A 21,871-nucleotide genomic window follows, 5' to 3' on the forward strand; every position below is an offset into this window, starting at 1 on the left:
GCAAGTAGGGTCCACCTAATGCAGAAGGCACCAGTTTCCCGAACTAAAAGGGTAACATTAACAAAATGCTCTACCCAACTCTATTATTGCCTAAAGGCCTGTGTACACTAGTAAAATATCAGCAACATTTTTACAACATTTCCAGTTGCAACAAATGTTGCAAAAATGATGCGTAGTGTGTACAGAGCAAAACGCGTCTTACATTTACAACATGTTGTAAAATTGTTGTAAAATTGTTGCAAATTAAATGCAATGCAATTCTTTGTTGCATGTTGTAAAAATGTTGCAAACTCTTCAGCCAATCAGAAATAGGATTTGCGTCATGTGATCTACCTGAGGTCATGTGACTTGAACAAGAAGCAGGTATAGCAACTCTCAAGTGAGTGTCTTGCTTCGTAGGGTGATGAAACCTTTCCTAGAAGTTTCATCCATTCGCAGGAAGTTTTTGTATGACGGCTTGTCAGTCAGCCGCAACTCCTTTAACAGGCAGTGGTATGCCCCATGATCCACCCTCATTTTGATCCAGGGCCTGGTCCATATTCTCTTTGGTTATTTCGCCGCCTCTTCCGTCTCTCAACAATGACAGCTAAAATTGCTGCAGATTGAAGCACTCAAAACACATCTTCTCTCCTTGGAATCATCCATTTTCCCTCCAAAATACCTATTTCCCTTTGTTCCCACTAAAAAGTTTGCAACAATTTACCAACATGCTGTAAAAATGTTGCTAATTTGTTGCAATTTTGTTGCTAGTGTACACAGGGCCTTGAAGGGCTTGTTGCAAAATTGTTGTAAAAATGTTGGTAAAATGTTGGTAAAATGTTGCTAATATTTTACTAGTGTACACCCTGCTTAAGTCAAGTGAAACTCTTACAAACCTTAGCAGAATGCCACCATTGAAATGTTGATAGCAAGTAAAAACTTTAAACAGATAGACTTAATTTTTTTAACCAACTGCCACATGCGGTTTTCTTTATTTAGTCAATTTTGAGGTAAGTATTACAGAATGAAATACTTGAATACTAAAATTGACTGGCTCTTCTGATGATTGCACTGGTGAACATCGAAGTCGATGGGATGTGCAAAGTCATAGCTCGATCCTCTCTCCCCTCTCTCAAATGCAGCTGCAGTAGTGCAGATCATTCCTGCAAAACATGATGGGGAGATAACATTTTAATTTTGATAGATAGCTAAGCTAGCCAAGTTTTATATCAAATACAAGGCCAACAACAACTGATAAGGCGCTAGGGCCGAATGATCAAGGAAGTTCATTGAGAATGAATTGTGATAAGAGTGATGAATCGTCCCCGTTTGAAGCATTGTGCTATGTACAGTGTGCATGTGTCAGTGTGTATCAGCTATCGCATTTATTGTTTCTTGACATTTCAAATCGCCGGAGTCGATCCTCAATTACACTGTTTATGTACATTGGCAACCTTACCCGATGATATCAGAACGATGTTTATTATTGTCTTGTTTATTCACATTAGTTCTGCTATGTGACAAGAGTTATTTGTTGAGTAATCCATGATTTAAAGCCGGACTTTGACATCGTTTCTCAGACCAAGCTGCATTTCGCAGATCGTTTTTCAACGATCGTCGACGAACTATTTCAAATTAATCACATCCAATTAAACAATCCAAGCCTTCCCTAATGTCATCAACATGCAAAAACACAAGCAGCCAAATATTATCGCCTATGAAATTGTGCATTTAATGAGAACTTACCTCCGAATTGACAGAACGCGATCTATTCCATAGCATGGTCTCCTTACGTCTGAACTGCGCAGACTCCGAGACGTGACGTTCGCTGCACGTGGGATAACTCGCGCGAAATTTAAAATGCTCTTCTTGGGGGGGTGCTCACTAAATTGCGCCAGTAACACCACCTGGTGAGAAATTCATGAACCACGCCTATTGATAATGAAAGAGAAAGCTTTGCTCTATAAGATTAGATTTGATTCATGATCCCCAACTTAAAGAATTAGGAGAAATCAGCTGCTGGAAAAGTTTTTGGAAAATTTCGCTCGGTGCCACCTAGTGGCCAAACCGCTCATCCTGCCGGACCCACATTTGGTCTATTCAGGAGTCCTCAAGGGTCTCAACGCCTCAGAGGGAAAATCTATCGCCTATCCGCCATAGTTTTGAAACGTGCCTGTTTAACGGACAGACAGACAGACAGACAGACAGACGGACATTCATTCTACCATTTACTCATATGAATAGCTCAGCTTGTCAGCTGAGCTAAAAATGACCATTGCAGAGACACTGTGACATAGGCATATACTTTTTACAATTAAAAATGCTCTCAAAAGACGATAAGGAATGATTATTTATCAACATTTCCTGAACTATATATCTTCTAATTATCACTTTACATAAAAAGGTTGGCGTACGCAAGGTCACGTGCTTTTCTTTCCTCGTGACAATATACAGCAAAAAAGTTACAACCACATAATCGTGCCATAAGTCCATAATGAGATCACGGTGACACGTTATAAATGTTTCGCCAGCTTCGCTATTTTGCCGCTATGCGGTGCGTTCGGTCCATGCGTAAAGTGCAATTTTTCTGTTTTCAGCAAACACCCCCTGATTGGGAAACAGTGAATCAGATTAATGCGATGATACAGTGCCTACAGATTTGCTACACATTTACGGCATATGAAGAAAAAATCTTGAAGCAGTCTCAAGTTGGGGTGGTATGTGGTATGTGGTATGAGGTAAGGACGGACAGACGGAGATATGGACATATCAAAAGACAGAAAGACAGACGCCAAAGAGGACAACACCACCCTTGGCCACCAAGCGGGGCCTATTGGTATTAGGCTAAGTAGGCTATTAGGCTAAGTAGCTTCGCGCTACGCACCATTCTGGGAAAAGTCAATGAGGAAGTATGCTCATTAGCATAATCTATTCTTAGCTCCAGCTCGAGGTAATCTTGCACAGTGTTTCTATAAGTCCATAATGAGATCACGGTGACACGTTATAAATGTTTCGCCAGCTTCGCTATTTTGCCGCTACGCGGTGCGTTCGGTCCATGCGTAAAGTGCAATTTTTCTCTTTTCAGCAAACACCCGATGATTGGGAAACAGTGAATCAGATTGATGCGATGATACAGTGCCTACAGATTTGCTAAACATTTTCGGCATATGAAGAAAAAATCTTGAAGCAGTCTCAAGTTAGGGCGTTTATGTGGTATGTGGAAAGGACGGACAGACGGAGATATGGACATATCAAAAGACAGAAAGACAGACGCCAAAGAGGACAACACCACCCTTGGCCATGCCGCTGGCCAAGAGGTAAAAATACTGTGTTTAGCCTCACATGACACCCCTCGGCCCGCGACTAGGTGGAGGTAGGTGATAAGTTGATGAGTGCATTATGCTGATAACAATGCACTTGCAGATACACATTGAAATAAGATATGCTGAAATTGTGTGCAGCTTATAGCAATGTGCACATGACAGACAACATTTTAAAGAACTGGCCAGGTGAGCTAAAGATTGCTAGTATGCTGATAACTTTGCAGACCATGTATGAATGCTGATAAATACACTGAGCATTGTTACATATAAATACAATTGAGCTGTTCAATTCATTTCAGTGATCTTATCTCAGTACTACATGTAACAATCATTTAACCATGTTATCCAGGACCTTCCTCCTTGACGTTCCTCTTTGACCTTAGGTCTCTGAGACAATTTTACATCATCTGATGTCATCACAAAAAAACCAAAACAAATTCAAATATGAAAACCAGCCTACCTTTGCTCTGTGAAGATTCATTTGGAAAAGATGAACTAAGCATGAGAATCCTCATCAGCACCTGAAATATGACACAGTTATTTTATAAATCACAATCGGTTGGTTCTAGTCTGCATTCAGTGGATTCCTGGGCACTTGGAAATCCTGGAAATAAAACGGCCAAGGGCCATTGTTCTCACCGTCTAGGTATTTGGTGGTTAGGAATTCATCCTGGTTAAGAAACGTGTTATAGTATATAGGTCAAACCAAAGTCGGTATGACATGCAATGTACAGAGTTCATACACCAACAAAGATATTTTTCTAAAGTATATTTTAGGGCTATATTGGTATGTTTTTCAAGGGTTTTCACGGATAAATCTCAACTGAAACTAGAACTATGAATTTGCTTGGCAGCAAATGGAATGGTCCCCACTAATTAGGGTTGAGGGAGGTGTGAAGATGTACAATGGAAGTTGTGAGGTAGGGAGGCACCTGGGTAGAAGAGCAAAGAAGGTAGTTGCTTTGTGGGATTAAATCAAGTACTTCTGTATTTTGGAGTTGTCCATAGGACTAACATAGTAGCAGCATCTGGTTTTCCTCAGAATTGGCTAGTGGTGGTGGTTTTCATGGCAGGCACAGCTGCTTTGGTCAATTTAGGAATAACTGAGTTGTCATTTGAAAAGGTATGCCATGTCATGAAAATTGAAGATACAGTCAACCTTGCCAAAGTTGAACTTGCATATGCCGAGCTCTGATTAAGTTGAAGCAAATTTCATGCTTTTCTTTTGAATAATCATCACCTAAGTAGACTTTGCGTAAGTCGAAGAAAAATCTATGGTCCCAATAGGTTCGACTAAGGTGAGGTCTACAGTACTACGTTTTGTTTTGAGATGACAATTCAATAAAATCCTTTTTTATACTTTTGATAGAAGATGAATAACTAAGATACAAGAGATTACTAGAAATTTGAAATTTACTTGTCAGCAAATTTGATAGCCCCCACGGGCCCACACAGTACACGTATGGAGGATTGAAGTCTATTCCGTTTCGCGGATGATCTATTTCCGGACAAACACGCTCGCGCTTTCTCAAAATCACACGCTCAATAACATTTAAACAACACCCTAACCTTTTCAGATGGGCAGGATGGATCATCGATAAGCATTTAAGGCTATTCCTTTATTTTATTCCTACATTCAACCGTCGTTCTTTGCTCAAAATACTCGACAGCTCGCCACTTCGAGGGATCCCCCACTTCGGCAAAGAGATACCGCCGCCATGATGCATGAGGATATGACGTCACCATTACGGGGCGGAGCTTATGCTAATGTACGTGTGATTGACAGAATCGTGCCGGAGATTTGAAAGCAAATCAGAAAATCGGCGCATAAAAACGCTTCAAAAGCATCAAAATGAACCCAAATTTCGAAAAGTCTTTGGTGACGTTGAATGGTTGGGGTTATGTTTGGTGGTATACGGAAGAAAGATTTTTGGTTTATTTAGGTGTTTTAGAGAACACTCACAATAATGTTTGTGGGTGAACAGATAGAAGAATGTAGAACTTCCAGCAATATCAATATGGTCCCCAGACTGTGGGTCTGGGGCCCATAATTACTATATTGCACTGGGGGTTGGGGATAGCTTTGAGTGTGAGAGGTCCAGTGGGTAGGTTGTCCAGTCTCATACAAAAAAGAAACTCCGAAAGGTTACCAGGACAGGTCCTCATGTCATGCAGGGACAAAACCATCACCAGAGAAGATGATGTTTGGGGGATTGAATTTATTCATAGCAATCAGTGTGAAAGGAAGCCATGATAAAAAGGAATGAAGTACTGTGATCAGGAGTGGTTTGAAGGTTTCCACATTCAGTCTCCCAGGGCCTGTCAGGAGAAATCTCCACAGGAGCTATTAGTCACTCCCGTGGGGTACTTCACGGGAGCTACCTAACAAGAGGCCCAAGGGCCTGGCGCTCAGCTGAAATGGATAGGTGAAGGCAAGGGCCAAAGTTGTGTTGGTACCCTGTTATTATGAGGCAACGTGAAGCTGAAACGTCTAGCACGCAGAAGTGCTGGTGCGAAAGACCTTCCTGCTATATCAGTGCATGCTGAAGTACTGAGTTGACGTCACCCTGCTATTATGACGTAAAGTCATTTCTATTGCCGTTGCAGTAGTGGGGTGTGTGATGACGTCAAGGAGTTGTGTGGTGACGTCAAAGAGTGGAGTCCTTGTCTTCATGCAGCGTAGGTGGAAATAATAACATGCACATGGACACAAGGTACATAATCATTACAGTGTATTTTGTGAGGTGGGGCCTGGTGCTTCACAATGGTCAAATGAACCGACTGTTGTCTGGACATTGATGAAGTGGATGCAAATGTTTGGGATGGTCTTTTTTGTATGCGAAGAAAAGAAGATAATTTTTCGACGCGACACACCTTTGGACCACCCTCTATCAGCACACGAAATTTCAACCTAAAATATATTGTCGTTCAGAAGTTACAAAGCGAAGGGAATTTTCATGATTTTCGGGAAGCGCCCCCAATAGGGCAGAAAAATGGATGAAACTAAAAACCCGGGTGATATATCGTGTACTTTTGTTGGCTTATTCTACCATAAAAATTTGGTAAAGATACTTTATGTGTTTTTGGTTTTGGCCCCCTGGTGGCCAAATCAAGAATCAAACTCGGCCAATTTTTCGATGCGACATACCTTTGTCCCGCCCTCTATCAGCACACGAAATTTAAATCCAAAATATTTTGTCATTCAGAAGTTACAGAGTGGAAGGGAATTTTCATGATATTCAGGAAGCGCCCCCTATAGGGCAGAAAAATGGATGAAACTGAAAACCCGGGTAATATATCGTGTACTTTTGTTGGCTTAGTCTACCATAAAAATTTGGTAAAGATACTTTATGTGTTTTTGGTTTTGGCCCCCTGGTGAAGATCAGACGAATATTAAGCGAGTTCTAACACTTTATGTGTTTTTTGTTTTGGCCCCCCTGGTTGCCAAATCAAGAATCAAACTCAGCCGATTTTTCAACGCGACACACCTTTGTCCTGCCCTCTATCAGCACACCAAATTTCAATCCAAAATATTTTGTCGTTCAGAAGTTACAAAGCGGAAGGGAATTTTCATGATTTTCAGGAAGCGCCCCCTATAGGGCAGAAATATGAATGAAGCTAAAAACCCAGGTGATATATCGTGTATCTATGTAAGCTTAGTCTACCATAAAAATATGGTAAAGATCAGACGAATATTAAGCGAGTTCTAACACTTTATGTGTTTTTGGTTTTGGCCCCCTGGCAGCCAAATGGAGAATCAAACTCGGTCGATTTTTCGACGCGACACACCTTTGGCCCACCCTCTATCAGCACACCAAATTTCAATCCAAAATATTATGTCGTTAAGAAGTTATAGAGCGGACAGGAAACATGGGTCCAGCGAGTAGCGAGCGCCAAGCGGCGCAACATTTTGCCCCCTACTGGCCAGGCCGGGAATCTGACCGGGATGATTTTTAGTGGGACACATCTTCAGATGTCCTTCACTCCTACCACTAAATATCGATTAAATTGCTTGAGTCGTTTGGAAGCTGTAGGGTTGAAACGAGCACAAAGTCGGTGCCATGTACTAATACCATGTCCCCCTACACAAGCTCCGGGGGACAAAAAGGGTGACATATAGACGGGGAAATGTACACCATCGGATACAGTCTGCATTTGATCAGGCATTTGTCAGATGATATCCTGAACAAGGCATCTATGGAAGCAAATCCAGAAAGAGACTTAACCTTCGAAGGGCACACTTATTACTCAGTGAAAAGTCAGTCCTGTGGGCTGTTTTCCAATTCAAAATAAAAGTGTAACCTCTTTAAATTAGTCTCACAGACTGAACCATAACACTCAACAGCCAACCGTGCCCACATGATGTGAGCCGAGAGCTGGGCTTGAAGATGAGCGAGTGGTGTACTACATTTTGAAAATTGTCATCATCTACGACATGTGACAGAACAGGATCTAGTGGACTTAATGCTGAGGTACTATCCTATAAGGTGTCCATCAAATGAATCATGAGGGCCTGTTGAGTTATACTCTAACCCTATCCTATAGGGCTAGGCTATCGCTTTGTCTTTTTTACAGCCTACAGCAGAGCAATACACAGCGCAGTGTACAGACAGTACAGGATTGCAAACCAAAAACATGAGCATTGCTGCATAACGAAACTGCAGTGGATTTCATACTACGATGTCATAATGTGACTTTCAAAATAATTGTTGTCACGGCCAATGACCAGACAGGGAGAAAACAAATGTAAATGGCGAGATTTGTTGCAAAATTGCCAACCACAACAACTCAGGGACCGTAGCCAAAATGGCCGACGGCGAATTCTCCGGTCGCTAGCGCAGTCCATAAACAAGCATCAATTTTACCAACTTTGGGTGAAGCTTGGTCAGTTACAGTTACAGTTACAGAACTGTTAGAAATACATCTAAACAACATATATATACAGTTAAAAGTGCATAAAAATCCCGATTCAACCTCCGGGCGCTACATTTTTTTTCTCCGGACCCTACCGGTCGTTATTTAGTGCGACCGCCACCAGAGTGTTTATCAAGATCTTTCGCCGTTTTAATTGCGCGTTTTAGGCAGATTAATCAATTATTACATGCATGCATTATATATCACCGAAATGATAATTGCGTAGGCTATTTGAAACTAAGTTCAGATATCATTTTTGATCTTTGAATTGAATTTAGGCGAGTGATTTTTGACACCCGGTCGACATATCGGGACTTGCAAAATTCACGCGAGATCCCTTGCATCATCGGCACGTTTGAAAACCGAAATTCACAAATTCTTTTCAGTACCTAAACAAATTTCAGGTACATGGTCATGTTGATTAAAAGAGTATCAACCGATTGAACATGAGGAATTTCACTCACCTTCATTGAAGCAGCGACTACCGCCATTTTTAAATGTCGGCATCTTTTCTATCGATCGGCCAATCAACAACACTGCTTGCAAAAAAGTTGAGCCACTGCCAAATTTCAAATCGCCAAAATTCAGTCAGTGTGCCTACAGCGCCAACTGGCGGTGAAAACTAAATTAATTCCATTAAAAGTAAAAATGAAAAAATATTAACAAGAGCTACGCAGAGCGAGCACATTATACGCCCGCCATAAGAGTAAAGGGTGGTTGGTCAGGGTGAAAAGTGTGTTTGCAATTGTACTGGGGAAAAGCACTGCAGTACATGCAAAAGAAAAGAAAACTAGAATTCCGAAATTTGCTGGTAGCAAATTTGATAGTCCCCAGGTAATCGTCATGTCAACCGAGTAGAAACCGAGTAACAAACTCGACTGTAGTCAAACTACGAAGAAGAACGTGTGCAAATACTTTGAGGGCGATATCGTAGGAGTTGGTCTTGAGTATGGGAACCTGAAGGTCCGTGAGGCACCTGGGGAGAGAAGACTAGTTGAACGATTAGCATCAATTAAAATAGGAGTGCAGGAACAAGGTTTTTTTAGCAGGAGGAAAGCGAGAACATTTTGCGACGTCGTATTCCGATTTGACTGGTTAGTGGCAAAATCTGCTTTTACATTTGCAAATTAACATATTAGTTTTTCTAGTTCTAACGTTGTCTGAATTAAAGATGCTTTCCCAATGCTTGACTGGTCTGGCAAGAGGCATTGCCAAGAAAACGTGGCGAGAGAAACATCTGATTGAAGTACTGCGCTTATTAAATTTCATGTTCATGGCGAAGATTGGCCTAAAACGTGGACGAAAAGAGTGCATTATCGAGTGTTGGAGAGGTCACGTGATTGTACGAGAAACCTGAGCGAAAGCAATATTGACTCCAGCTCCCAGAGCTAGGAGGGAGGAGCTGGAGTCATAAAAACGCATCTAAAGCATCGAAATATTCTGAGTTTTGAAAAATCGTTTTGCGATAGTCCATGAATCAAATTGGGTTTCTTTATAATACCTCCACCGTCCCATCGCTCGACCAACTCCTGAGAATAATGACATCATTATGACGGGGCGGAGGTTATGCTAATGTATCAGCGTCTCGCCTCTGCGCATGTCACAGCGCATGTCAGATTGAATCGCGGCTTCGGCATGTTGGGAAGGACGATCAGACGATATCTCAGCAAAAAATGCTTCAAAAGTATCGAAATACTCAGGATTTTTAAAATACTTTTGCGATAGTCCATAGATGGAATTGGGTTTGGTGGTGTAAGGGTGATTGATTTCTGGTTTATTTAGCCGTTTTCCTGGACTACTGCAATAAATGTGTTGGTGGAAGAAAATAACAGTTTAAAGAATTCCAGTGATATCAATATAGTCCCCAGACGGGATCTGGGGCCTATAATGAGTTATCACACTCGAAACTTAATGAAGAGGCTTTTTCAGTTTTTGGGCCCATATTAGTAACCTGCAAAGCAGGTTTGGTGGATATAGATGGTGCGCAAACAGTGACTATACATATTATAGAATTTCAGTAATCGCGCGGACAATGAAAGGTAAGCGGTCAATGGAAATAGGTCTTCGTGACCTTGACCTTTGACCTTTTGACCTCCAAATCAATAGGCTTCTTCGGGCCTATACTAGTGCCCTGCAAACCACGTTTGGTGACTATACATGATATAGAATTTCAGTAATCGCGCGGACAATGAAAGGTAGGCGGAAAATGGAAACAGGTCTTCATGACCTTAACCTTTGACCTTTTGACCTCAAAATCAATAGGCTTCTTGGGGCCTATACTAGTGCCTTGCAAACCAGGTTTGGTGACTATACATGATATAGAATTTCAGTAATCGCGCGGACAATGAAAGGTAGGCGGAAAATGGAAGCAGGTCTTCATGACCTTAACCTTTGACCTTTTGACCTCCAAATCAATAGACTTCTTGGGGCCTATACTAGTGCCCTGCAAACCAGGTTTGGTGACTATACATGATATAGAATTTCAGTAATCGCGCAGACAATGAAAGGTAGGCGGAAAATGGAAACAGGTCTTCATGACCTTAACCTTTGACCTTTTGACCTGCAAATCAATAGGCTTCTTGAGGCCTATACTAGTGCCCTGCAAACCAGGTTTGGTGACTATACATGATATAGAATTTCAGTAATCGCGCGGACAATGAATGGTAGGCGGAAAATGGAAACAGGTCTTCATGACCTTAACCTTTGACCTTTTGACCTCCAAATCAATAGACTTCTTGGGGCCTATACTAGTGCCCTGCAAACCAGGTTTGGTGACTATACATAATATAGAATTTCAGTAATCGCGCGGACAATGAAAGGTAAGCGGAAAATGGAAACAGGTCTTCGAGACCTTGACCTTTGACCTTTTGACCTCCAAATCAATAGGCTTCTTGGGGCCTATACTTGTGCCCTGCAAACCAGGTTTGGTGACTATACATGATACAGAATTTCAGTAATCGCGCGGACAATGAAAGGTAGGCGGAAAATGGAAACAGGTCCTCGTGACCTTGACCTTTGACTTTTTGACCTCCAAATCAATAGGCTTCTTGGGGCCTATACTAGTGCCCTCCAAACCAGGTTTGGTGACTATACATGATATAGAATTTCAGTAATCGCGCGGACAATGAAAGGTAAGCGGAAAAAGGAAACAGGTCTTCGTGACCTTGACCTTTGACCTTTTGACCTCCAAATCAAAAGGCTTCTTGGGGCCTATACTAGTGCCCTGCAAACCAGGTTTGGTGACTATAAATGAAATAGAATTTCAGTAATCGCGCGGACAATGAAAGGTAGGCGGAAAATGGAAACAGGTCTTCATGACCTTAACCTTTGACCTTTTGACCTCCAAATCAATAGGCTTCTTGGGGCCTATACTAGTGCCTTGCAAACCAGATTTGGTGACTATACATGATATAGAATTTCAGTAATCGCGCGGACAATGAAAGGTAGGCGGAAAATGGAAACAGGTCTTCATGACCTTAACCTTTGACCTTTTGACCTCCGAATCAATAGGCTTCTTGGGGCCTATACTAGTGCCCTGCAAACCAGGTTTGGTGACTATACATGATATAGAATTTCAGTAATGGCGCAGACAATGAAAGGTAGGCGGAAAATGGAAACAGGTCTTCATGACCTTAACCTTTGACCTCTTGACCTCCAAATCAATAGGCTTCTTGGGGCCTATACTAGTGCCCTGCAAACCAGGTTTGGTGACTATACATGATATAGAATTTCAGTAATCGCGCGGACAATGAAAGGTAGGTGGAAAATGGAAACAGGTCTTCATGACCTTAACCTTTGACCTTTTGACCTCCAAATCAATAGGCTTCTTGGGGCCTATACCAGTGCCCGGCAAACCAGGTTTGGTGACTATACATGATATAGAATTTCAGTAATCGCGCGGACAATGAAAGATAAGCGGAAAAGGGAAACAGGTCTTCGTGACCTTGACCTTTGACCTTTTGACCTCCAAATCAATAGGCTTCTTGGGGCCTATACTAGTGCCCTGCAAACCAGGTTTGGTGACTATACATGATATAGAATTTCAGTAATCGCGCGGACAATGAATGGTAGGCGGAAAATGGAAACAGGTCTTCATGACCTTAACCTTTGACCTTTTGACCTCCAAATCAATAGACTTCTTGGGGCCTATACTAGTGCCCTGCAAACCAGGTTTGGTGACTATACATAAAATAGAATTTCAGTAATCGCGCGGACAATGAAAGGTAAGCGGAAAATGGAAACAGGTCTTCGAGACCTTGACCTTTGACCTTTTGACCTCCAAATCAATAGGCTTCTTGGGGCCTATACTTGTGCCCTGCAAACCAGGTTTAGTGACTATACATGATACAGAATTTCAGTAATCGCGCGGACAATGAAAGGTAGGCGGAAAATGGAAACAGGTCCTCGTGACCTTGACCTTTGACTTTTTGACCTCCAAATCAATAGGCTTCTTGGGGCCTATACTAGTGCCCTCCAAACCAGGTTTGGTGACTATACATGATATAGAATTTCAGTAATCGCGCGGACAATGAAAGGTAAGCGGAAAAAGGAAACAGGTCTTCGTGACCTTGACCTTTGACCTTTTGACCTCCAAATCAAAAGGCTTCTTGGGGCCTATACTAGTGCCCTGCAAACCAGGTTTGGTGACTATAAATGAAATAGAATTTCAGTAATCGCGCGGACAATGAAAGGTAGGCGGAAAATGGAAACAGGTCTTCATGACCTTAACCTTTGACCTTTTGACCTCCAAATCAATAGGCTTCTTGGGGCCTATACCAGTGCCCGGCAAACCAGGTTTGGTGACTATACATGATATAGAATTTCAGTAATCGCGCGGACAATGAAAGATAAGCGGAAAAGGGAAACAGGTCTTCGTGACCTTGACCTTTGACCTTTTGACCTCCAAATCAATAGGCTTCTTGGGGCCTATACTAGTGCCCAGCAAACCAGGTTTGGTGACTATACGTGATATAGAATTTCAGTAATCGCGCGGACAATGGAAGGTAGGCGGAAAATGGAAACAGGTCTTCATGACCTTAACCTTTGACCTTTTGACCTCCAAATCAATAGACTTCTTGGGGCCTATACTAGTACCCTGCAAACCAGGTTTGGTGACTATACATGATATAGAATTTTAGTAATCGCGCAGACAATGAAAGGTAAGCGGAAAAGGGAAACAGGTCTTCGTGACCTTGACCTTTTGACCTCCAAATCCATCCACTTCTTGGGGCCCCTGCTAATGCCCTGCAGACCAGGTTTGGTGATGTAGAATTTCAGTAATCGCGCGGACAATGAAAAGTTTACGGCCCGACGGACGGATAGACGGACACCGAGCGCCATAACATAATACGCTCCGGAGCGGGCGTATAAAAAATATTCAGCCACATTTGAAATCCATATTTGCTCTGTGGACCGAGGTAAAAAGGGAAAGAAATTTAAACGCGAAATGACCTCATTCTTTTAATACAGGTCGGATCACGCTGATTTTTGTTTCTGAGTTCACCTTGGGCAACTCCTAATTAAGCACCATCAACGAAGTGCCTAGGTCTTACGATAACAAAACGTGCGGTCCATGTTGACAGACGGACGGACCGACAGACAGAATCTGAATATTCTACCAGCATGCTGACTTTGTCAGCTGAGCTAAAACCACTCCAGAGGGGTATTTTTGATGAGGATTCTCATGCTCAGTTCATCTTTTCCAAATCTTCACAGAGCAAAGGTAGGCCGGTTACCAGGGCAGAGACATGTATTCATCCACAGGCGGATGTGTGGCACTGACACATTGTCCGTACTGAACTGTGAAGCTGTGGTAAATACATGACTGTGATGGATGAAAGTGGATTTATTCTTCCGTCTTTGGTGGGTTCTTAATCTACAGAGCCAGGCCATAACAGGGATATACTTTTTGATAATTAATTTAAGGAAATATTGTCTCACTGGCCAGTTTAGAACTTGCATTCTAATAGGCCCATATCAGTCCGTGAGTGACGATTTGATGGCAATGCTGTACACAATTCAATTTTTCTCAGGCAATCGGTATTGGAATGTTTTGAATTTTTACTATTATTTCGATAAATGCCTCTTCATAACACATATAAAATTTGGTGGGAATTAAAGCACCCTTGGTGTACTTTTTTCATTAACCTATATTCATTAAAATGTACACAGAATGTACACACTGGCTAATAGAGGTCTCTGGCCATCATATTTGAATTTTTTTTGGTTTCTTGTGATGACATCTGATGATGTAAAATGGATGACCCCACAGGAGTGATTTTGTAAAGAATGTTTCAGCAATAGATTCTTGTCATACATGCACTAATTTTGGTCTATGTAGCTTGCTATATTTTTATTTAATTAAAAAAGTATAAGATATGGCTGCATAAGGTCTTTTGCAGTAACTTCTCCCAGACAAGGTCTTCTTGAATCAATAGAGTTATGTAAGCTACACTCCTTTACTATATTTTATTTTTTGGTTGAAAAATGAACAAAAATGACCAAAATGACCCCTTTTCCTACACCCCACCCCCCCAAAAGAAATTCCCGGTGTCGGAACAGCTTTATATTTTGTTTTTCAGTGATTTGGTCTTTTCAGTTCCGACCCTGCCCTGAAGATGGCGATCGCGTAGTTCTTTCATGAAGTCCACGAGACACTGATAACCAGCTCAAAGAGGGGGGATTTGGGCCACGTAGATCTACATGGTTCGCACTGAAGGTGTAAACTAGGTAAAGTCATTAACCACCGGTCCAGAGATAGGGCATACAGCAGCAGCTGTGTGGAAAATTGTCTGCTCCAAATTGGAAAGATTTTTGACAATCAGATTTCACCATTTCTACAAAAAACAAGAGGCCCAAGGGCCTGGCGCTCAGCTGGATGACCTAATAACACAGGACTGAGGGTGTAAAGTAGTAAATATCAGCTTTATACTACTGTTTGAAGGTCAAGAGAACACGTTATACCACTAACATTTCCAATGCAGAGCTGCCAGCTGGATGAAATATGATTGAACAAATCATCCATGGTATGTAGATATTACAGGAGGCAGCGGAAGATATCCCTAGTTCAGTATGTTGTATCGGTAGCTTTACAGACAAGAAGTGTCAGAGAGGATGTGACTTCTCCATGGACAACTGTAGTATGTCCAGGCTGGGTTGTACAGCACAAGGATCAATACAAAATGCTGTCTGTAATTGAGAGGTATCCTGATTTAACAGAGGTCAAAATAAATAGAAATGACCAGTTTGGGACCACTGCCTTTTTTTAATAAGGTAGAGATTACAGGAGTCAACAAAATTAATTTTATTGAGAGAAATTGTCCTGTCCTGCAGGTGATTGGAAGGGTCGTTTTTCATAACATTGTGCTCTACTGCGTATCCCTAGTGAGTCAATCGGGAACCCATCTATTTTTTATGTAGTACCAGCGATGACGTCATTTCTGGTGATTCCCTACGTTGTCCAATGAGCGCTTTTTAAAGTTCGCCATTTGGCATACATTAGCATGCAATGTATAAATACAGGACAAACGGAGGTCGATGGAATAAAATTTTCTAAGACAATCCCAAGAAAACACAGGGATTTTTCGCTTCGCCAGGTGTTTTCTTGGGTATTAATACATTGATATACACAATTGTACAGCACCCAAGAAAACCCAAGACGCATGCAAGATTATGCAAGATGATCTTGGGTTTTTCTTGGATTTATTTTCCTAAGGGTTGACTTCATTACGCGCTCAATGGCCTTGCTTTTTTTGTGACATAGTCATCAATATTGCCCAAACAGGACAGTACCGTATTTCCTTACCTTAATGCATCAAAAAGTGCATTTTGGATGATGTTTTGTTTCAAACGATTGCACACTTAACCACTAAACAGCTAACAAAACAACCCAAACCATGTCCGTGTTGTTGACGTCGCAATATTTCCTCCTTGGCCGTTGCGTTCACAGCTCCCAACAACTCCGTGCAGAGCACGGGTATATGCTAGTTAGTTATTATTTTTGTCTTTCCAGTCTGTTATAAACACATGCCATGCATATTTCAGTTGCAAAAATGACCACCCATGTTGCTCGACAATAAAAATAACCTTTTCCTACTACTAATAACATGGTTGCGGTTTTCCAGTTAGCCAAGCAGAGGAAAGCAAATCATGTGTTTTGCTGGATTATAAACAATGATATCATCTTTGTTGCCAAATATTTCAAATTCCTTGGCCGACGAAATTAACTCCCAACACAAATTGGTGTCCCTCATAATACCGTTGACTACAACAAACAATCACTCAGCCTGGCCTTGAAAGTACATGCATTTGATGTTATCCTACCAACGTATGATTAGACACTGAAGTTTTTTTTCAGGTTCATCCAATGCAACGAATATGACACCATCCGACATGCCAAAGGCTGGTGTAGTAAATCCAGAGGTTGCCAAGCAGTTCAAGGTAAGGTCTAACTAAGGCAATTTTTGGAACTCGCCTAGATTTCACCAGTGATTGCAAATAAAGTTTTGTGCCCAGTTTTACCAGCAAGACAAGTTATGGGATACATCTGGTTGTCCTTTGTAGAGGAGGCTATCCACTCGTGCTGTTTTGGCCTCCATATTGAAGAAGTTCATCTTGTCCAGAGGAAAACCATTTCTCTCCTGTAACTCTCAAAATCTTTTTTGTCCCATTGAAATCAAAAACTGCATAATTTATTTTGTATTTCAGATGAAGGAACTGGTGAAAGGGAGCGGGGTGTATGTTTACTCGCAACAGAAATATATTATAAAGTCGGCTACAGTAAGTCCATATCTTTTAGTCTGATTTTCATTGTTTGTATATAGGGATGGCACCACCCGCTCGCCAAATCGCCATTGGCTCTTTCACCTCTGATTTGGCTAAAATTTTAACGAATTCACTTAAAAGGGGCTGGGTGAAGAATGAGCTAATGTCCAAAGTGTGCATTATTTCTCCCATTTTTATCAATGTTTAAAAAGCATTGTTTTAGATAATTATGGTCCCACAGTCTCGTCAGAGCAGTGGGACCATATTGATATCACTCGGGTTCTGCAGGTTTCTTTTTCTTCTTATAATACGCAAGAGGGAGGTGTAGAAAACAACCAGGGGTATGACTTAACATATGGGGGTGAAGATGATTTGATCATGCATTGCTAATTAGGTACCTTGGTTTCAGGGTCCCTTCAAAAGTCGCATTCTAACACCAGAAATATATTCTGGAACAAAAACTGGTCTGTTTAATCACAGATTAGCATTTTATCCATTTACAAAAAAAAATACCATTAAAAAATAAGCAGTGGTTAAGGAGAAATCATTGACACAGGGTATTAAGCAAAAAAATCCAATATGGCTGCTGTTGCCATGGTAACAAGTTATATAATGATAAAAAAACAGTATCTACTGAATGCTTAGTTCATATACTATTCAGATATAATAATGAATTCTGTCTGATTTAAGGAAAGTAGTTGGTATTTTAGTACATGTGGTCCCCTTAATTATTTTTGTGTGTTGATAAGTTTGTTTCTTGTTCCAATTTCAGGACCTTACCTATTGCCTCTCTGCAGCCATGGGAACCTTTTATGATAAGGAAGACCTGGGGAATTACAATTTATCGGGGGCTAATGGGAAGAAGAAATTGGATAACAGAATTATTTCTGCTATTGCTGGTAAGTACTGTATACTCTTGCAAAACATTTTTATGGAAGATCATCACATCTATCCCAAATAAGCTGTTCAGACTGAGAGCAGTTTGTTAACTTTTTCAATCCTGGGCTGACCCTAACCAAGCACGTCTGCAAAACATCAGATTCAACTGATTCAACCATTTCAATTGCCCAGAGCGGGATACTATCCCGTATCTAGAGTTATCGAGGGTGGTGCCACAAGCCAGAACTTGAGTTAGCGATGCAGTATGTCATCCCGCTCAGGGCAGACCGGTCGGTATGAGATGAGGGATGTCGGACTGAAATGAATGCATATTATGTAAAGCATATCAGCTTGATATACCGCAAGCGCGACCTCACTTGCTGGGTTTAGTAACTAATGAAGTGGGAAATAGTGTTAACAGAAGTTGGGCTTATTTCAAACACAGGTTTCAAAACCACACAGACCAATTTGAGCCATGACTTATACCTCATCAGAATTATCTGAGACCAAACATTTTTGAAGAAAAAAAATCTTTTCTATCTTCAGATACAGCCCATCATCTATTCCCAGAGGCGAAGGGAAAAGATGGAAAGCCCTTAACAGCTGCACAAATTTGAAGCAGGTTGGTACAGAGGTGTCATGACACCAAGAAGGATAAGAGAAGAGAGAGTATAAAAAAGCCAACAAAAAAAATTATCAAAACCAAGGAATATGTCATCGAGAGCGAGAGCGATGACAGTGTTGACAACAGGCACGAGGGAAATATCAGTGAAGCAGGGAGTGATGACGATGAAGTAGCAACAAACTCGAAGGGGCATAGCTCCCAGGGACTAAAAGTGCCTAAGATTTTAACTGTTGAGGAGGCGCTCCTCCGTTAAATATTTTTGGCAGAATAAAATTTGAAAAAAATAGCTAATGCGTCATTCAGTTTCATCCATTTTGCTTGTTTTTGGGCATCTAGGGTTCAGGCCATATCCAAGAATTGCCAAGAATTCTTTCTTGCCAATTCTTGTGTTCATAGAAAGACCCAAGACACTTTCTTGGGTTCAGGACAAATCCAAGAATTGCCAAAATTTCTTTCTTGGCGAATCTTGGAATACAACCATCAATTCTTGCCAATTCTTGTGTTCATAGAAAGACCCAAGACACTTTCTTGGGTTCAGGACAAATCCAAGAATTGCCAAGATTTCTTTCTTGGCGAATCTTGGAATACAACCATCAATTCTTGCCAATTCTTGTGTTCATAGAAAGACCTAAGACACTTTCTTGGGTTCAGGACAAATCCAAGAATTGCCAAGATTTCTTTCTTGGCGAATCTTGGAATACAACCATCAATTCTTGCCAATTCTTGTGTTCATAGAAAGACCCAAGACACTTTCTTGGGTTCAGGACAAATCCAAGAATTGCCAAGATTTCTTTCTTGGCGAATCTTGGAATACAACCTTGCCAGTTCTTGTGTTCATAGAAAATCCTAAGACACTTTCTTGGGTTCAGGACAAATCCAAGAATTGCCAAGATTTCTTTCTTGGCGAATCTTGGAATACAACCATCTGCAATTTTCTTAATTGTGTTCATAGAAAGACCCAAGACACTTTCTTGGGTTCAGGAAACATCCAAGAATTGCCAAGAACTCTTTCTTGACAATTCTTGTGTACAGACCCACACAAGAATTTAAAAGAACAAGAATTTGCAAGAGCCATCAAAGATATATTCTTGCAATTTCTTGTGTTTACTTTCGTACAATCCAAGAAATGCCAAGAATTATCCAAGAAAATACAAGACAAACGGAGGTCGATGGAATAAAATTTTCTAAGACAATCCCAAGAAAACACAGGGATTTTTTGCTTCGCCAGGTGTTTTCTTGGGTATTAATACATTGATATACACAATTGTACAGGACCCAAGAAAACCCAAGACGCATGCAAGATTATGCAAGATGATCTTGGGTTTTTCTTGGATTTATTTTCCTAAGGGATGTCATTTAACCTTATTAGATATACCCTCCATAAAAAATGTGTCACTCTACGTACAACCATTAGCTTCAAAAAGGTAAAAAACAATTTCCAAGATAGCCACCTGGAGGCCAGAAAGTAGGTCATATCGCAAAAAAAAGAAAAATACGTCAGGCCATATTGCCAAAAGCTACCACGTCAATCACGTCAGTATCTCATGGGAGTTCTATTTGGGGATTGAGAAAATGAAATAATATTGTTCGATAACTGAGAGTGAGATGGTGAAAATTGTTTAGGCAACAATGTTAGAACTGCACGTTACCAATGTGAACAATACATTAAATATGATCCAAGAAATTTTGGGATTCGGAATTCAAGCAAAAGCGCTTTTAAAAATGAAACGGCCAGGGGCCATTGTGCTCACCGTATACATCTTTTAGTAGGCAGGATCATGCTTAGTTTAGAGGTGAATATGGTGAACACGGTGAACACAATCAGGCATGAAGACTTTTTTTAGATGTGTATTGATGTCAAGTAATAAGACAGGGCAGTATATATAAGTTTATGATCCAACCAATAATTGTCTATGACATCAACAAGATCAATATCGTGTGATTGCTAAGAGTCCCTGCAATAAAAAATTCATCGAAAAAAAGTCATTAATAAGCGAGATATTGCACGTCCTACTTTTTCAGTTTTGACCCCCTGGTGGCCAAATCAAGAATCAGATCAGGCCAAAATTCGGTGTCAGAGATTATCTGATGTAGGGGGTTACATGTACCAACTTTCAAGTTCATAGCTTCAGCAGTTAAGAAACGTGCCATAGTTACACTCTAATGGCCAATTTACGCCATTTGACCTCTGTGACCTAGAAAAGGAGGTCAAATCCAAAAATCGTAGGACATGTGGTGTATCCTTGCTAGAAGTCCCTGCCATAAAAATTTTATCGAAAACAATTCACTCAAATAAGCAAGATATTGCACTTCTTCCTTTTTCCATTATGGCCCCCTGGTGGCCGAATAAAGAATCAGATCAGGCCAAAATTCGGCATCAAAGGTTATCTGATGTAGGGGGTTATATGCACCAAGTTTCAAGTTCATAACTTTACTGGTTAAGAAACGTGCCATAGTTTACACTCTAACGGCCAATTTACGCCATATGACCTCTGTGACCTTGAAAAGTAAGTCAAATTGAAAACCCGTAAGACATGTGATGTATTCTTCCTAAGAGTACCTACCATAAAAATTTTATCGAAAACAAGTCACTTATAAGCGAGATATCACACTTTTTAGATATCCACTTTTGGCCCCCTGGTGGCAAAGTTGAGAATCAGATCAAACTGAAATTCAGCACCAGAGGCTATGTGATATAGGGGGTTATATGTACTAAGTTTCAAGTTCATAGCTTTAGTGGTTAAGAAACGTGCCATAGTTTACACTCTAACGGCCAATTTACGCCATATGACCTCTGTGAACTTGAAAAGTAGGTCAAATTAAAAACCCGTATGATATAAGATGTATATTTGCTATGAGTACCTACAACACAAGTTTCATCGAAAACAAGTCACTAATAAGCGAGATATCACACTTTTTAGATATCGACATTTGGCCCCCTGGTGGCCAAGTTGAGAATCAGATCGGACCGAAATTCAGTGTCAGAGGTCACCTGACCTAGGGGGTGCTGTGTACAAAGTTTCAAGTTCATAGCCCTAGCGTTCAAGAAACGTGCCACTGTTTTTGAAATAGGATACGACGACGGACGACGACGGACACTGCGGTATTACATAGACTCCCCTACGGTGAGCCAAAAAACTTACCTCAATTCCACCATACTCAAGAAATACCTTGGCATATTTGTTCAGCTCATCTACATTGTCAGACTGCCTTGCATCAAACTGTGTAAGCTGTCCAAGAATATCCTGAAAAGGAAGGCCCACAATAAGAACTAGAGGTACCGCATTTGCTGGCAAACACTGGATATCTGCACTTTGGTGAATTCAGATTGATGGAAGTGCTATCGAATCGAATCGTAAAGAAGGAAGCTGAGGAAACACAAATGTTG

The 21,871-nt window shown here is 41.0% G+C and overlaps 1 protein-coding gene across 3 annotated transcripts in view; it reads right to left on the reverse strand.

The window, feature by feature from the left end:
- LOC135495768 (short transient receptor potential channel 4-associated protein-like) overlaps positions 1-21,871 on the reverse strand; it is a 390,467-nt gene that overhangs the window by 345,152 nt on the left and 23,444 nt on the right. For all 3 annotated transcript variants that reach the window (XM_064784679.1, XM_064784678.1, XM_064784676.1), the window contains exons 3-4: positions 21,627-21,728; positions 3,763-3,823 (exon numbers count right to left, since the gene is read on the reverse strand). In XM_064784679.1, the coding sequence (XP_064640749.1) occupies positions 3,763-3,823; positions 21,627-21,728 (163 nt within the window). The remainder of the gene's footprint in view (positions 1-3,762; positions 3,824-21,626; positions 21,729-21,871) is intronic.

The sequence above is a fragment of the Lineus longissimus genome, chromosome 11, assembly GCF_910592395.1.
Source record: "Lineus longissimus chromosome 11, tnLinLong1.2, whole genome shotgun sequence".
Lineage (NCBI taxonomy): Eukaryota > Metazoa > Nemertea > Pilidiophora > Heteronemertea > Lineidae > Lineus > Lineus longissimus.